Source organism: Papaver somniferum, chromosome 4 (assembly GCF_003573695.1).
Source record: "Papaver somniferum cultivar HN1 chromosome 4, ASM357369v1, whole genome shotgun sequence".
In the NCBI taxonomy this organism is placed as follows: Eukaryota; Viridiplantae; Streptophyta; class Magnoliopsida; order Ranunculales; family Papaveraceae; genus Papaver; species Papaver somniferum.
Window position 1 is genome coordinate 57,541,364 of NC_039361.1, and position 18,986 is coordinate 57,560,349.

At 36.0% G+C, this 18,986-nt stretch overlaps 2 protein-coding genes and 1 non-coding gene across 3 annotated transcripts; 2 read left to right on the forward strand and 1 right to left on the reverse strand.

The window, feature by feature from the left end:
- Window positions 1-6,496: 6,496 nt before the first annotated feature.
- On the forward strand, window positions 6,497-6,570 carry TRNAV-UAC. Its single transcript has one exon. It is a non-coding gene; the product is annotated as a tRNA-Val (tRNA).
- A 1,606-nt stretch (window positions 6,571-8,176) lies between these two features.
- On the forward strand, window positions 8,177-10,263 carry LOC113275607. The gene is made up of 5 exons (XM_026525144.1): window positions 8,177-8,459; window positions 8,567-8,670; window positions 8,767-8,938; window positions 9,015-9,137; window positions 9,241-10,263. Exons 1-5 carry the CDS (start codon window positions 8,274-8,276, stop codon window positions 9,913-9,915), a joined length of 1,260 nt encoding a protein of 419 aa, XP_026380929.1. The 5' UTR covers window positions 8,177-8,273; the 3' UTR covers window positions 9,916-10,263.
- LOC113275608 (homologous-pairing protein 2 homolog) lies at window positions 10,247-13,179 on the reverse strand. The gene is made up of 6 exons (XM_026525145.1): window positions 13,054-13,179; window positions 12,926-12,951; window positions 11,333-11,600; window positions 11,094-11,164; window positions 10,798-10,986; window positions 10,247-10,713 (listed from the first exon to the last, which is right to left on the reverse strand). Exons 1-6 carry the CDS (start codon window positions 13,079-13,081, stop codon window positions 10,615-10,617), a joined length of 681 nt encoding a protein of 226 aa, XP_026380930.1. The 5' UTR covers window positions 13,082-13,179; the 3' UTR covers window positions 10,247-10,614.
- Window positions 13,180-18,986: the final 5,807 nt, after the last annotated feature.

Sequence of the window (18,986 nt, forward strand, 5' to 3'; positions counted from 1 at the left end):
CTGTGTCCGACAGTAGGCGTACGGGTACGCATACGGGTACACATACAATAGTTCCCAGACTTCAACTGAGTTTGCCAGTATGCGTACGGTACGCATACCAAGGCTCTCGGACTTCACCTGGCCTCGCAGTACGCATACAGGTATGCATACTAAACCGGTCTTGGATCAACATATATGCAAGTACGCATACTATGTCCATAATCCAATTGTGGTTTAGTGTTATAAACTATATTTCAACCATTGAAACATTCTTAGAGGATGACAATAGTTGTTTTCACGAACTATTAGCATCAAATCAATTTCAAAGTTATTGAAATAATCATTATGAAGCACCTAAGGTTAAAGGAGAATCGACTCTAGTCGCAAATAGTATCACACATGAGGTGTGGGTATTAGGTTTCCCAGTTGCTAGAGTTATCCCTTATATAGTCTTCAAATCGGGGTTTTATAGCTTTGGAATAAAGCAATCAATATTCACTGTTAGATGAAACCTGATCTAAGAGCCAAGCTAAGTTTTCTTGAAAGCAATATCTCTCCACCGTTAGATGGACTCATCTTGTTACACGCAAATGAAATGTACCTTCATTTAGAATTGGGTAACCGTACGTAAGCGTGTACACTAGGTTGGCTCAACAATGGTTAACCGAAGTTAGCCATATGAACACTTTCATATTAACCTTATTCATCTTAATCATAATTAGTTCAAATGACTCAAATGAAACTAGTTATAGAGTTGTCAATTGCTATATTCTCATAGAAGTACACAAGAACACAATTGAAGCAAAATCGGTTTGATTCACTCGAATCAATTGATGAACATTATAGCCACGGTTTGCAAGTGATTGCATTCCTTATTACATAAATGTATTAGTTCATGTCACAACCGATTATAAAACTTTAACCCACTCAAGTATGCAAAGGGCACGCATACTTAAGTAGCTGGACTTAGATTGTGTCCGACAGTACGCGTACGGGTACGCATACTACCACACATCCAAAACAACAGTTCAATTAGTACGCGCATAATAGTTCTCGGACTTCAACTAAGTTCGCTAGTATGCTTACGGGTACGCATACCAAGTCTCTCGGACTTCACCTGACCTCGCTAGTACGCATACAGGTATGCATACTAAACCGGTCTTGGATCAACATATATGCAAGTACGCATAATATGTCCATATTAAGTGTTCTAAAATCTATTTCAATCATTGAAACATTCTTAGAGGATGACAATAGTTGTTTTCACGAACTAATAGCATCAAAGCAATTTTCAAGTTATTGAAATAATCATTACGAAACATTCTAAGTCTACATCAAATGATTGTATCACACAAATCATGTAATATGTTATAAGGAGATTTTCACATGATCATCTTTTGACTTTCGTCAAGAATATAAGATGAACTTGGTCGAAGCAAAAGCTTACCAACACATATTTCGAGAAATGTGTAGCGAGTTAAACTCAGCTTGAAATATCAAATGTGTATAATCGAATACTATATAGCAATACGACTTTTGTCTCAATATAGGAGATATAGTAGAAATAGACTTTCCGAGTGATAGATGAGTTTTAGTCTCCACATAACTTTTGTTGATGGAGTTCCACAAGCTCTCCTTAGTAGTTCTTCGTCTTCAATTGATGAACGCTGCGAAGTCTAAAGCTCAACTAAACAATTTATCCTAGTCCGATACATAGCTATAAGTAGACTAGAAATCAGGACTTATAGTTTTGATCACTAACATTGACAAACAAGCTTGAGATAGCAACGCTTGCGAGTTTGACCGAGCAGTGCTCTAACAAAAATATATCTTAAAGAAGATTTATCGTTGATTATCATAGGAGTAAATAAGAACCATAATATATTTGGTTAATTATGTGTTCCATATTTCCCCACATAGAAATTTTCATTAAACTTTTTCATCCTTCGAAATCTTAGAGATATGGAATCTAATAACGAGTTTGGATACAAATCTGCTTCCGACTTCTGCTTCTCCAGAAGTCAAAGTCAGGAGAAAAATTCTCTTGCTTCACAAAAAGTTAATTTTTTGACTTTTAAAAGTCGTTTTGAAGTTTGACAGCCAAACTGATTTATGACTTTCCGAACTCTAGAAGGCGAAAAACTACTTTTGATATGTTATCCAAACAGACTATAATATAAAGATTTCTACACTCGCAAGTTAGGATCGGTCTTCGGTACAATCAGACTTAGAAACTGATTTGAGTATAACCATGCTAAAGAAAAAACTCTTATAACATGAATTCATATTCCAGATTTACCACTAGATACCCATATCTTGATTTCTGAAAGTACAACACTAATCCATTGATAAAAGTCAAACTATTTTTATGGTGAAATTATGAAAGTATATAAAACTATACTATGTGCTCAATACAGTAAGTCGTAGAAACAACCAATATATATCCTTCATTTTTACACTTATATCATAAAAATGATCAAGTCATTTAAAACCTAAATGCATGTATAACAAACTTCGAAAGTTACATTTTTAATGAATACGACTGTAAGAACTTGATATAAATGGAACAAGTCAAAGACAACAGTAATTACCTCAGACTGAAGAATGATATCTTCGTTTGTCTTTTATACATCTTCATCTCTTCGGTGAGTAACTAAAGATTGTCTCAATAATTCTATATCCTAAGTCTAACCTAACAAAGTTGATTTTAGTAAAAAATTCAAGCGACCAAGTTTTAGAATTAACCTTGACATACCAACGCTTGGTGGGTTTAACCGAGAAGTGCTCTAAGAATCTCTCCCTTTGTAATTTTTTGTGACAAAACTCTTATGGAGATTACGTGAATTAACAAACTATAACGAGAACTTGAATTTTTTTTTAATTATTCTTCATACGCTTGATCCAAGATTCAACAACTTGTTTACCTGCATATATGGGATCCTTACCAAGATGATTAACGTACATGTATGGTTACTTAATTATAACTATGATAATAATAATAATGTGGACAGTAAAAAATTCATGCAACACACAAGATTTTGATAACGAGGAAAACTACATGAGAGAAAAACCTAAATACACTTAGAATTAAGTCGCCACACAAATTGACCACCTCGACTTAGTTGATACCAACTACTCGGTTTGTTCAGTATCCCTGCGCTTACAATCAATCTAGCTTACATATGTGAACCCCATGACAAATTCCACTATCTTGAGATGTTTCAACATTGTGAAGACTTCTGCATTCTACTCCTTTGGATCATAACCCAAAACGACAAAGATTAAATCTGTTCCAGTAATCAAATCACGTATTGATCACCCAACTCAGTTTTAAGATCAATGATATATAGCAGAGTAAAGGATCTTTCATTTATATAAAAAACTCATTTTGTCCAAAGATCAAACCAAGACAATGGTTATCGGAATAATCAATCTTTATGAACAAGATATATCCAAGCAAATTAATGCAACTAAGAAGTTTGTTCAATCTTCTATAAGTCTTAAGTTTATCAAGATAAATTGCTTACTCATTCCAGAGGACCAAGTTTGTAAGAAATAACACAAATACCAGAACTTATTTTTTTTCTTCAAGTATTCAATCTTCAAAGTAACCTATGTAAACAACTTCATCCCACTACTTATCAAACATAAAATACATAGTCTGATAATGTTGATTGGTTAACAATCTATCCAACGGATCTTCAAATAAACTTGAGTGGCCTTGTATCAGAAGAGAAGGACCATAGACTAAACAAGTTTGATTTATCGAAGATAACTATACCATTAGTTCACAACAAGTAATAAACAATAAAAATTAAATAAAAGTCTAGCTTCCACCAATTGTAAGACTAGAGGCTTCTTGATCCCAACAAAGTATTTAAACGAAAGCTAACACAATTAGGTTACTCATATCTCTTTCAAGTTGGCTTCCATCGCGACTAAATATAGTGGAATCTGTATTGAGAATTACGTACGTAGACCAGATTGGTTGTAAGTGTAGGATAGTAAAGGAACTAAGTAACTAGGGGTAGTTTACTCGGTCTTAACTATACAAAGTTGCGGTAGTCTATTTGGATAAAAGATTAAATCTGAGAGTATTCTAAACTGGACTAGGTGTCGGGGTTTTTCTCATTAAAAAAACCTTGTGTGTCGTGCTATTTTTTTGCTTTCCGCATTGGAATTATTGTCGTAGTTATTATTATGTAATTGCACTTGTACGTTAATCCACTTGGTACGATCTCATAGTTAGTTCGGTCACAAACTTAGACTATATACCAAGTTACATCTTGTTGAAGTAATTCTTTGGTCATTATTGTTTGGGAAGAGTTACATAAGATGTGTATATATAGGTTGATACGAAATGATTATGGTGTACTCGGTACCCTCATAATTTCAGATTGTGAGGGGGATGAATAGCTTATTGATCCTTGGTATGATAAGTGGATCGCCTCTTTGGGGTGTTCGACTCCTAATCCTCAGTTCCCTTTGAATCCTAAACTTAAGGTCTCTTACTTCATTAACAAAGAAACCATATCTTAGAATATTACCAAAACGCAAACCACTTTGTCAGTGCTTCTTATGAGAAGATTGTTATTGTTCCCTTAAGCCATATATGTACTCCTGAGGGCTTGGGAGCTTTTAAAAAATTACAGGTTTAGTTTTAAAATATGCTTATTTGGTATTTAAAGGTCTTAAACCTTTTCTAAATACGAAACTCTGGAAGTACATTTGGTGAATTAGAGTCACATAGTATTCAGTTGTATCTTTGGGAGTCAACAGAAGTGACATTCCAACTCTTACAGTCTGGACTATTGTTGGTTCTACTATATTATTGCTTGTTCTCTAGGTGAAAAATATGTTATGCATTCTATTGTTCTTTGTCCTTTTGCTTGTCAAGTTTGGTTTATGCCCCCTTTATGTATTCGTACTCATGTTTTGTCTGACAAGTCTTTGCTTGATTGGATTCATTCTAGTTAGTTGGCTTTATTTCCTCTTTGTGTGATGACTCTAGTCCTATCTCTATGTTATTTTTGGTCTATATGGAATATTATAAACAACTTGTCGTTTGGTGAAAAAAATGAAACCTCTGGTAATCATGCTTGTTCGTTTCCCGAGCCCCTGCCTTTCCCCAAAACCTTTCTAGATGTCATTCGTGTAGATAAGTGGATGCCCCCACTTTTTGGTTGGATTAAATGTAATATTAATTGTGCTTTTGTTCTTTCTAGGATGAGTAGTGGTGTAGGTTATGTGATGAGAGACCATGTCAGTAAAGAACCCTTTTGGGACCATGGTTTTTTGAAGTCTCTTATCCAGTTGAATATGAGACTCGTTCGCATTTAGCCCTAATTTTTTTTATTTTATCACTTGCAATCTAGGAATTTTTTTAAAAAGGTATTTGGATTGAATCTCACTCACATCATTATTGAAAGAGTGATCCTAAAGATTTGGTTGGTAAATTTTTGCCGAAGATTTTGTTAGTGACGACGTAGATTTTTAAGGATATTTTATATTTTAGTTCTTGCTTGGTAGCTTCTAAATTTACTTTTTAAACTACGTATCTGTAATGATGTTGTTTAATGAGCTAAGATAAACTTTCGTACAATATTTTGGTAAGACCTCCTATCTGGTTTATGGCAACTGTTAAATAAAATTTAAAAATATAAATTTAAAAGGTTAGAGCATCACCCGGAATCCTAGTTAGTAAATCGTCGAATTATTCACGAACGTATACAAATTGACCGAATCTGAATGATACTTCTGAATAACTTAAACTTCGTCCCTAGTACGCGTACTATATGGGTTTTACGAATTATTCGCGTTCACGAATTATTCGGCTAACTAGTTCGTTTATCCGGTGAACACAACTTGGTCCAAGTTAGCCTATTCATAACATTCTTTCGAAAAGTTCCACTCAACCTATTTATAACATTTTTTCAAAATTATCTGGTTAGCGCAACTCGGTCCAATCAACCTATTCATAACATTTTTACGAAAAGTTCCACTCAGGCTTATTTATAACATTTTTTCAAAAATGCAGTATGTGAAATTCAATAACAGCATTTTAAACTCCCTCAGAGGTGACTGAACCACCAGACCAACCATATATTACTACAAGGTATTTAATATATAATGCATTAGTTTAAATCATGATATCCCACTTATAAATTCCATATTTTTATTTTTTTTATACATGTCGAATTTCTTAAGCCGACTTCGTATCTTAAAAACGAATTATATACGAACGTACGCCGTTTCGAACTACTGCCGAACAATGAACCTTTGACCGAATCCGATCTATCCGAATTCGTATAATTCTCGTATGCACGTTGTGCCGAACTTTCCTCCGTACCCCAAATTGCTAACCAGGCCCGAAACCATCAGGTGCTTTCAGTTAATATCCATCTCTCGTTGGTAATATGGGGTCCAGAAGTTGAGGAGCTATAGACCACTGTAGGTTATGGAACCAACGGTTAAGATTTGGATCTATACTAGAATATATTAGGCGGTAATGGCAGGAGGTGCTGTGGTGTATTCTGTTATCACGTCCGTCTTACACACTGAAGGTCCCCAGTTCGAGCCTGGGCAGCACCAAACCAAACATCATTTTAATTTTGTCTTCATAAATATCCAATCCTCTCTATCCTTGTTAGTGCATTCTTTTCAACACGGTTGGTGCCACCAAATTGACTTTACTGTACTGATTCACAAAACAGAACCACCTTAACTTTTTACATGGTGCACGAAATGTCAAATTAACATTAATCAAAATGTTGAATCAGCACGCTAGAGAAGAAATTCTAAACAAAAACAGCCTTAACAGTGTTCCTTCTGGGCTACCCATTCAACTAATGAAGTTTTTCTCATGTCCAAATAATTGAAAGATTTAGTGTTTCTAATCCATATCGATGCAACTCCAAACTTCCAAGGAGGGAAAATGGTTAGGTGCACATCGATGTAGCAGTGATAAGACTGGAGTGGAGTAGGACATAGTCTATGGTGGTGTACTCAACAAAGTCTTGGTGCTTTTGTCCCTTCTCTGTATTTAAATCGTAGTGTGTTGGTGAAGCCGGATATCTCTGGCCCATAATCTGTGACTTCTTCTCCTTGTCCACATTGGATTTCCATGAATCTAGAAGAATGGAAGTCATTTTCCTAGGAGTGGACAACAGTCACAACTCACAAGTATTTCATATGCAGGTGATTAATCTTTTTTTATTTATTCTTTTATATCATACTGTAACTGACTGTTTTCTTAAGCATTGTAATTACTCAATATATTGTCGGTGATTATAAAAAATCTTAATCATAACACCTATCTTCTTATAATAATTTTTTAATTAAGCGTTGTCATTAGTCGACATATTCACGGTGCATTTAAATCTTGATGTATTTTTTTTTTTTGGCTATCTTCTTATACTATTTCTCAGTAAATTAAAAACAACTTTTACAAAATCAATATTTGGATAATAACCTAATAATTTCACTAGAATTTTGTATGTCTTCATTTACGGAGGCTCAACTATAGCCGGATTGAGGGTCTGATGGTTGTCATTCTACTTCTCACTGAGGAGACAAAGGTCCTCTGAACACTGTAATTTAGATGTAGTCTAAAGGCCACTGTAACATCTTATGTATCTAAAACAAAAAAAGCGTAGCCGGAGTTTTTCTAACATTTTGTACATTAAATTGATTTTTTGTTTCTAATAAAAGAAGATGCCGTATTTCTTTTAGATAGAAAGCAGTATGCAAGGAATTTTTGTGTTCCCCGGCTTATACGTTACATGTATCTGGCTAAGTGGCCTAAGAATGTGACAAGGGATGTTCTCCAGCAAGTAACAAGTACCACCTCACTATCAATCAAGGAAGGTTTTATCGATTTATTTTTTCATCATAACGTGTAAAGTAAATTATGTTACTTCTTCTTTCTCTCATTTACGGCTTTACCCCATATAATGAAGCAGCCATGAAGGTTCCCAAAACAAAAAACTAAATTAAATTTCCATCTAAAACAAATACATAGATTAGTCCGTGTGTGGACCGAGGTGGACCCACCTTTTGAAATTTAACCGCGTAAAATTTCAATTAGTCTTCTGTCTAATTCTGGTACGCAAGACTTAGCTCATAAGAAAAAGAACTAGTAATTAATATACACGTATAGTATATGAATGAGAATCTCTTCATTCGTCACTGCATATAAAGAGAAAAATTTGACTCTTCTCATTTGTGTTGTAGCAAAGTAGAACTAGAATCCGAACAGGGAAAAAACAAGAAGAGCATAAGGAGGAAACAAAAAAATGGGTAGAAGAATGGATGCTCTTCTTGGAAGAACCTTCAAGGTTGCTAAACTTAGAAACCTTGTAAATCTAGCTGTCTCTCGTCTTGCCGTTCTCAAGAATCAGCGGCAAGTTCGCTGCTCTCAGGCTCGCTCTGATGTTATTCAACTGCTTAATCTTGGCCATCAAGATCGCGCTCTTCTTCGTGTGAGTGTTCGATTATCTATAGAATAGGATATGTGTCTCATTTGCATGCATGAAAGTCGAGCTGGTTTTTGATTTTTCATTAATGATTATATGATTTTCATCATCAGGTTGAAGTTGTGATCAAGGAGCAGAATATGTTGGATGCTTTTGGCATGGTAGAAAGCTACTGCCATCTCCTGTTAGAAAGATCCGTCCTGATTGAAAACAGCAAGTATGTGAATAATGTTCTAAATATATAGTTGCTGACCATAGTTTGTTTAGTTTTGGTTGAATGATTATTGATCTGTGCTTAATACTGTTTGTGCAGACTTTGTCCTCAAGAACTAGATGAGGCAATATCAGGTTTGATCTTCGCTGCTTCGAGATGTGGGGAATTCCCAGAACTCCAAGAGATTCGTGAGATGTTCACTTCACGATATGGGAAAGAGTTCACTGCTCGTGCTGTGGAGTTGAGGAACAACAGTGGAGTCAATAGAAAGGTAACTTGTCAATCTTATTACATTTGTGCGCTTATTGTGTTGTATGTTGATTTTATATTACTAATACCGTTTATAGATAGTTCTGAAATTCTCAACTCAACAACCGAGCTTGGAGGTCAGAATGAAGGTTTTAAAAGAAATCGCTTCGGAGAATGGCGTCACCCTACATTTTGAAGAAGATACTCCTATTATCAACAAGGTATTGGAGGAAAAGAGTTCATTATCAAACTTGGTAAATTTAGTTTAATCCCAATTCAAGTTGGGGCAAGTATTTACTGTGTCTTAATCTATCTTGGTTGCAGGATAATTTGGAGCTCAACCAGAGTCAGACTGAAATGGATTTGTCATCGGCTAAATTAGAAGATTCCAAGGTTGGCGATGAGATGGATAGGAACGAACAGTACTATGGGTCACTGAGAGCAAGAAAGTACAGGAATGTTGCTAGTGCAGCTCAAGCTGCATTTGAATCAGCTGCTACTGCAGCAGAAGCTGCACGAGCTGCTGTTGAACTTTCTCAATCTGAAGCCCATGACAAAGGTTTTGATGATTATCACAGTAGTCCGTTTCATCAGCAGCGAAGAAACAGATCCAACGAAATTCAACCCATTGATGAATACAGTTCAGAATCTGAAGGGGAAGGTGAAGGTGATGAACTGCCACAAAATAATGGGCGAGACCAAGAACTCGAAGGAAGGAGGAACAAAGCAGAGCTTCAGAGATCATCATCTTTCTCAAGCTCAGATTCAGATGGAGACATGCAACAGGAGACAAAGATATACTCAAACATACAGACCCAAAGGGAACCATTGGAGGAGATAACATTTGATGAGAGTGAAAATGAGACCAAGGGTGAAGTCCCAATAATAGGAAGAGAGGAGGATTTATATACGAATTCCGAGGAGAAGGTTCAGGTCAAGCATCTAAACCTACAGAGGAAACCAATATCAGTGAGGACTAGACGGGGTAATGGAAGATAAGAACTGCCGAAAGAAGAACTAGTTACAGAAGCAAAAGATCCTAATCATTGCCACCCTACATTTACAGTTAGTTTCTCCTGCCTATTTACATGTAGCATATATTGTCATCATAAAGCTGGAGTTGGTGTGGTAAGGTTTTAATATGATTGCAGAGACTAGAGAGACGTCATTGAGTGTTATTTTTTCAGTATATTTGAGGTTGGAAATTTGTAAGAGTAAAATTATAAAAATTGTTTTCTTGTAGCTATATCAGCAAGTTATTCATTTCCTTTTCTTTATGGGAGATGAGTGTTCAACATCCACTCCATGTACAAATCGATAAAATACCATCATATAAATATTTCCGTATCTATTATGTTGGAAAACAAAAGAATGTTTAAGTTTGTGTTGTAAATCTAAGCAGTTCTGAGATATTTAAAGTTCTGCTATATGATGATTCACTAGTAATCTCAGGAAAATATTGATCCCACTGAAACTTGTTTTTCAAGAGGATGAAAATCTAAATCACTTGAAGTCATCTAATGTTTACAACAAGACAAAGCTAACAAAACCTCACTAACTGCGCAACACTTAAGTTATATCCCTAATGCAGCATTGAACAACAACTACCAACCTCTTCTTCGCTTCTTACTTTGATTAAGTCGTTAATTCACCTAACTGGAAGCTTACACCAAAATCTTCGTCGTTTCACTTCCAAGTTTACTGACCTCTTCCTCGCTTCTTATTCTGAGGCATTAACTCACTCAACGACTGCAAGCTTGCACCAACATCTTCGTCGTATTCAATTCCAAGTTCCTCCTGTAAGACCAGATCAATCATTAAACCAGTTTCAAAGTGAGTGAATACTTGAGTAAAGACACACAACCGAATGCTAAGTATTACCTTGAATTCTTTTAAATCCTTTGGTGAGTTCTCAGTAATAGTATCCCAAATATCTTTAAACATCCTTTTACGCTTTCTCCAGTGACTAATTTTCTCCAAATAAATTCCTTTAATGGCCTTTCTGTCTTCTGGTCTCACTAAAGTGACTCCATCTCGCAATTTGTGAAGTTTTTCTTCCATTGCTTCAACCTAAGAAAACACAAGGAAGTTTCTAAGTCTTCTATGTCATACCCATCTAGATTCTGGAATCACTTCATTTGTCTATTTTCAAAATACACTACCTAAAGATGGCTTACCTCAGTTTCTAGCTTGGCTTGTTTTGCAAGTATCTGTTCAAGTGTTAAATTTGATTGCAGTGCTCGAATTTCTGCAATAGGAGAGTGAACAGTTACATAGTATCTATAATACCAACCTCATTTCTTGCTTATCTTGATTTTATAAAGAATGAAATCAAAGGAAGGAAGCAGATACCGTTATATACAGATACAGCTGAGTAGAAAATGGAATACTACAGGCAATATGAAAAGGCTCTTACCTCCTTCAACCTCACTGATTGCTCTCTTTTGTTCTTCTAAATCCTGCTGTAGAGTTGCATTTTCCTTCTTCATCCTATCAAGCTCTTCACTGTTGGGAATGTCAAACTGATCTTGCCGGGCAACATAAATCTTTTGCTTACCATATTCTTTGAACGTAATCCGCCCACTATCACACAGAGCGTCCAATGCTTTCTGAACAGCAGTCTTTTTAAGGTTGTCCTTTTGCAAAGCATCAGCAACATTTTGAGCATTTAGAGGTCTATTTTGCTGCAGTAAGAAATGAAAACAATGTGATGTACGTACAAAAAATGCAATGTAAACACATATACAAGAAACAATCCGGCGAGAATCATTGAAAAAAACTTGAGACTGATGACGGAAGCAAAACAAATGTACCTATCCATAAATGACCCAACTAACTCTGCAGTATGTTAAGGAAAAGGTTGGGATTGCTTTCTTAATGATAAGTAATCCAGATACAGAATCATAGACCTGGGATATGTTAACTAAGTGAACCTACTGCTCTAACCTGAGCATATGAACAGCCAATCTTCTGTTCGCCAAATTACTCTTTAACCCATACGAAACATTAGAAAAGCATACCCCATTGCCAACAAAGTTACTTCGTTCGCCTAGTTTTCAGGTAGTTTCATGAGTTTGTAAGTTTTGTCTTTCACATACCTAGATCTCTAAGAAATAGTCAAACCAACCCCTGTTTAAGACAGAAAGCTAGCACAGTTTTAAATTAGTTTAACCGTTCGAAACTGGATTAGTTGACTGGAGAGAGACAAAAACCTCAACCGATCAGGTGACATGGTGGAACGAATTTATTAGTAAACAAGATTTAAATCAAATGTAGAATCCACTGCCTCTACCCACTGGATAATTAACGAGAAAACTCAAAAGACACCCAAATGAAACAATGCCCTATCAGGCCATTACACAATTGTCTGTCCAATTTCAGATAATTCCTCCAGTGAACTGCGCTGTACCTCTAATATGCTTGCCTATTCCCATAAATAGTTATTTCGAACAAATCTCCCTATCTCTAATACACACATTTACAGTACATAGTTTCCTACTCTCCCATCGAACCACGATGCGTTCCTTTAGAAGCTAACAATACCTACAATTATACCACCTCAAATCCTCAAGCAACTCTCTCCCCCCACAGAATCCAAAACCCACATTCCAAAAACTGAAAATATGATAAAATTCCAACAAAAAGTTCATCTTAGACAACATTTCCAGTTCCACTTAAAACCCTAAAACCCTTAATAGAACAGTATTGTTAGTTACTGGTTTCTACTCTCCAAACTCTAACCACTGAGACAAAACTAGAGACATAGGTTAGACCCAAATTAGGTCTTTAGTAGTCTTTTGATGTCTATTGCTTAACACACTGTAGTTACTTATAGCTTTTTACAAACAATTAATAATTAGACCGTCGTTGTGAGTTTTCCCCAATATCAAAACCCCCTTAGTAGATATTTTTGAGATGAAATCTTGCTATGTAAAATAAGATAAACTCGTAAAACTGAAGAAAATCATGATAGAGAGATCAGAAAGTAGTATGAACAAAAATGGATTACCTCATTCACAAATTTGAGAACGATACCTGAAAAAAACAATCAGACAATTAGGTTAATTAGTTAATCATCCAAAGATATGATTGAGTAACTGAAGATAGAAAAAGAGGGTTTGATGATTAGGGTTTTACTTTCGGCGGTATCAGATTTTGGCGGCATTTTCAGATCGGGGTTGTGAAAAAGCGCGGGAAAAGTTCTGAGTTGCAAAATGGCAACTGTAGAGAAAGAACTCGATATATGAGAGAGAGTCAGAGAGAATAAGAAAAAGCAGACATCTTAGAGGACAGTAATACCCTTGTAAGCCGGCTCCATATACAGAACTACTGAACAATCCAAAGTACTCATGGAGGGGGTGTAGTTAGAAGTGTAAACTACCACGAGTACAGCCCTGCACATCATGTTAAAATTTAATCCCAGCCCTGCATATATGTCATATTAAAATTTAATCCAATCTAGCACATCACATTAGTTTCGAGGGTTGTACTGGACAGACTAATTATCACGGTGGCACGACATACGACATGAATAAGCACATGACACAACATATTATAATATGTAAGAAAGTACATCATAACATGCATAAAACACTACACTTTTTTTTTTAAACTTAGGCGGTGCCTAGGGAAGGTGATACATAGTTGTGCAAGTGGTGTCATTGTTTGGACAAACATCAGACCCACTGCTTAAATTCTTACAGACGATAGCTATATTTAAAGCTTGCAAGTTTTGGGTTCTATGAAGAAGTTTAAGACCCGTTAAGACAAAAGTTACAGGTTTAATGTTTAAGGTGATTTCTTCATTCAAAAGTTGTCTTTTCCTGTGGAAGTTCCTGCTGAATCTTCCTTTGATGGCTTTGATGTAAAGGGCATTGAAGTGTTCCAGGATTTCATTTATTTCAGTATGTATCTCGATATTCATGTGCTGCTTTTCCTCCGCCGAACCAAAGGCTAGTTCTGCTCCTCTTGTGGCTCCCTATGCTCCCCATTGGCCTGTGTGTCCTCTGCTATCAACATAGTTTCCTGCAAAATCAGTAACAGTTAGGGCTGAAAAAACTGAGAACTGTTAGGATCTTGTATAGTGCAGATTTTGATTATGTAACCATAATACTGCTTTTGTTGAGGGATCCCAACATGACTACCAGTTTCTGCTCTTTGGGAACCGATATCGGAGAGAAACCCCTGAGTATTCAGGGCATGGTTAGGCAAATTGTGAATTCTGTTAAAGTCACATAGATGTTGTTGAATGCTATGGGAGGTTTTTCTAGCATTAGGTGTGATGTTTTGAAAAACTAGATCACATCTAGCCTTCTAAATAAACCAGCAAGTAGTTGCATAGATGTTGATGTTTTCACTGGTACTGATATGTTGAAACCAAGTATTGAACCAGTCCATGAAAGGTGTTTGATGGTTAAAAGACCATGATTTTCACCTAGCATGTGCTGCCAAACATCAGTAGCAGCTGGGCAATTAAGAAACAAATGTGTCATTGTCTCCTCCCCACTTTTGCATATTTTGCATATATGATCAATATAATGAAGAATACTTGCAGTTTTTGCATTAGTAGGGAGGATTTCATGAGCACATTTCCAGAGAAAGATTTTGATAGCAGGTGCAACTTTCAAATTCCATATAGCTCCCTAGTCTCTTGTAGTTTGGTCATTTATGTAAAGATTCTCTATTTTGGCTTTATACAAAGATTTAACAGAGAATTTGCCTGTGTTGTTGAGGCTCCATTGCATACTATCCTCTTCCCTGGTGTGTATAGCAAGGTCAGAGATAGCTTGAGCAATATCAGGAGTAAATATTTGTTGAATAAGCTGAATGTTCCATTCCTTTTGATCTGTCATCAAGTGAGCCAGAATTTGAATATCATTGGAGCAGTTGGAAGGTTTTGTGAGCTTGACAGTTGAATTTGGTATCCATATATCTTCCCAGATTCTTATTTTGTTTCCATTGCCTATTCTCCAGGAACAGTGTTGCTGAATATTCTGAATCCCTTCAAGAACCCCTTTCCATATCCAAGAGTCTCCATATTTAGCTTTGGTATTCATGTTAAACACATTTCTTCCTATTAACTATTTAGAATCCATTAATTGGAACCATAGAGAATCTTTATCCTGTTCCAATCTCCACCCTATTTTTGTTAACATGGAGCTATTGAATAGTTCCATATTCATGAATCCCAGACCACCAAGCTCCTTAGGTTTGCAAACAGCTGTCCAAGCTTTAGGGTAGTAACCTAAAAAATATTGACTTGTTCTAGCTAATTTATTTATTTTGACATTTTATCATCGCTATATTGAATTATTTTAATAACAACACATAAAAAATATTTATTTTGGAAAACATAAATAATTGTGCTCGGAACAGCACAACAAGGCGCAACACGTTTATTTTTCTGGCACAACACAGCACAACATGTCTTAATTTCCGGCACAACAGGACACACAGCATGCTAAGCACATGCTTTCATGGGTTGGCCTGTGTTGGCCCGACACATTTTACACCTCAAGGTGTTCTACTTGGCTTGTTTGAGTCATATCTAGTGGCATTGAGATTGATGGTGCAAAAAGATGTAATAGAAAATATTCTCACTTTGATTGTCTGCTTTGTTTGTTTGGGTCGAACCCACGATCCGGATCTGGCTCGATATCTGACTTTCTAGAGTCAGTTATCAGATCGTTTATATTTTCCTCCGACTCGAGGTCTGACCCGGCTTATACATTGAATTTGGACAATTCGAATCAGGTGTCATTTTGTTCCTGATTCGCTGGACACACCCTTACTGGATTTAAAAGTCTGATTCGAGTCTCGGTCATTTGATTACCTTAGAAGCATTTTGCAAGAAGGAAAAACGGCAGACTTACATAGTAACAAAAGTTATGAGCAAGAACTAAGTTCGGTTCATATAGGCATGGCTAACCCACATTTTTGCCACTTTTGCACCTACTATGGGCATGGAAAAGTGGCAAACAGGCCTGGCTAAGTGGAAAATTTGCCACTTAGCCAGGTCAAGTCAAGTTTTCTACCGAGCAACCGAGTCTCGGTCAAGACTATACCGTTCGGTATTGTTTAAACCGACAACGGTTTATATTTGACCAGCCGGTCTAGTCTTCACCGCCACATAGAATCTGATCTAACGAACATAAATCTTCCCCCCTAGAGATACCAAATTCCTCTTCCATTTTAACTCACACCTTCTCTTCTCTACGCTTCACATTTGTTAATCTAAAACAAATTTCATCATCCAACTCTTTCATTCACTCGCATTGTGTAGTTTTTTTCTTAATATGTTTCAATCTAATTTTCAGTTAATTAAAAACAAGAAAATTAGGGGTCCAAAATTTACCTTAGCCGAAGATGAAAGCATTTGCAGAAACAACGTGTTCTTCGCACAAGATAGTGTCGATGGTGCCCAACAACAATATACCAAGTTGTGGGATAACAAATTTGCTAAATTTTGTGATGAAACTATGAACATCAACGATTGTGATGCAAATGGATTGTCTGGTCTCTTCGTAGTAATCAACGTCCAAGTTGCCTTCTATATTGATGTTATAATGCAAGTTGCTCGTGCTCGAGCGAGCGGTCTTGTCGATGTTGATGTCGAACGAAAGTGTCGAAATGATTGGCACCAAAAACATGGGAAAAAATTTGGTTATGAAAGTTGTTATCATATTTTGAAAGTGTTGCCTAAATATAATCCAGAAGTGTTAGCAAACATGCAAAATGTACCTGCAAGTTCACCTTACACTTCTTCTTATTCAACGTCAGTTTCACAACCATCTCAAACATCTCATCCCCCTCCGGAAAATCCATTTTCTTCATCAGAAACCACAACAAACAACAATTCCAATTTGAATGTCAATGCTGCGATTAAGAGAAAATTATTAGGAACAAACGCTGCAAGAGCAGCGAGAAAAGCTTCCCAAGAAGGAGAAGCAAGTGAAGGTTTTTTGGATACTTTAATAGATCATCAACAGACCATCGAAAAACAAAGAGCAGTATACCGACAGTTCTTGACTAGTGAAACGAAAAAACAACGACAAACTCCAGAGAAATATGTTTCAGACTATGACAAGAATAAGATTCTAAATGCAAACACCTCAACAATGACTCCCATACAATTGATGGTATGGGAGATGGACAAGTTAGTAGAGGAGTTAGAAGAAAAACGAAACAAGAGAAAATTGGAAAAACAATTTGGAGGTCAAGCTGAAGATGAGGATGATGAAGACCACGATGAATTAATGCCACTTAATTAATTAATGTATCAACTTTAATTTTAATGAAGATACAGTAGTTCGGTTATGGTAAATGAAATTGTTCTAATTTTTCATTACATTAAAACTTCGTGGTAGTTTTTTTGTTACATTAAAACTTAAACTTGACAACATCCATTAAAACTAAACTTAAGACTAAAACTAAACTTAAGCCTAACATCCCATACGAGTTATTAGAAACTCCTTAAGAATTTGGTAATGCGCTTCGTATTCAAAAAAAAAAATTCCTTTCTATCTTCGCCACTCGTCTCGAGTTCGTATTCCCAATTCAGCATTTATGTCACCTCTAAGACGATATCGATTGACAATCCTTCTCGTAAATGTAAAATTCAAAAGATATTTTTTGATAGTCATGAATCGGAAAAACAAAGCAAGTCGATCCCGATTATGAGGATTACCTGCCTCTGTGCATAAGGCATCATAAATTTTACCCAAATAACTCATACTGGGTAAACCATTCATCTATCGTTCTTCACCTCTCTTCGGGTAGTATATTACATAGTTTATACAAAGAGATAAATCTTCATCTTCAGTAAATCTAGGATCATCCATAAATTACCCGGAAAGTAGAAAAGTTTTTAAGTGAAGGTGTGATTTTGAAATGGATGAAGTGGTATGTATTTATAAGGGTATTGTTGGCGATTGAGTCTAGACTGTTACTTCTAAAGATGTTAGACCATTACTCGGTTGAACCCACCAAGCGTTGGTATGTCAAGTTTGGTTAAGTCCGAACCTTTGTATCAAGTAAACATACTTCGTTGTTGTATTGTCTCGATCTCGTATCCATAGACGATCACACGAAGTGTGAACCGATTAGTTGTATTGTCTCGACTCAGTCGATAGACAATCAATTTCGGAGAAAGGACTTATAGGTATGAAAAGTTTTAGCTTGAGGTATATTTGGGTACCCTCGCCTTTTCACTTTGGTTTTAAGAAAACTTTGCTTGAATCTTATATCAGGATTTCATCTAACGGTGAATATTGATTGCTTTCTTTCAAAGTTATCAAACCCCGATTTGAAGACTATATAAGGGATAAATCTAACAACTAGGAAACCTAATCCCCACACCTCCCGTGTGATATTAGTTGCGACTAGAGTTGATTCTCCTTTAACCTAGGTTTTTCTTAAAACCATTATAGGTTAATGACTTAAAGACTTCATTGAGATTCTGAAGCCAGACACAACTATTTTCTCTGTAGTTGCGTGTTCTGATCTTACTTGTTCTATCATATTGAGTACTATCTTCTCCAAGATTTGCTCGATGTTAGAGCATTGCTCGGTTGAACCCACCAAGCGTTGGTATGTCAAGTTTGGTTGTCATATTTTAGTGAACCAAAAATCATTTTAAGAGTCGCTTGATTATTTACTAGAGTCAACTTCGTATAGATTAGCTATAAAGTTACTAAGATATAAGACTTACAAGTATTACGTGAAGACTTTAAGAATGTGAAGAAGTAAAGAGCTACAACGACGACATCATCCTTCCTCTTTAGGTTAGTAATATTTGACTTGAATAGTTTCATTCCTAACGTATCTTTCAAGTCGTGCATATTGAAAACATAATTGCGAAGCTGTGAATGATTATACTCTAGTTAGACATAGTATTAAGGAATTACAATACGAAGTATAACGCCTATCTTTTGAACTTCGTAGATAAGACATCGACATAATCATATGAATGCTATTGTGATTATGTACGGGTATGGGTGAAGATGTCGTCCTAAGAAACAATGTTTTAAATTCGTTTGAAGGAAGTACAATTCATAAACTTTTTTAATGAA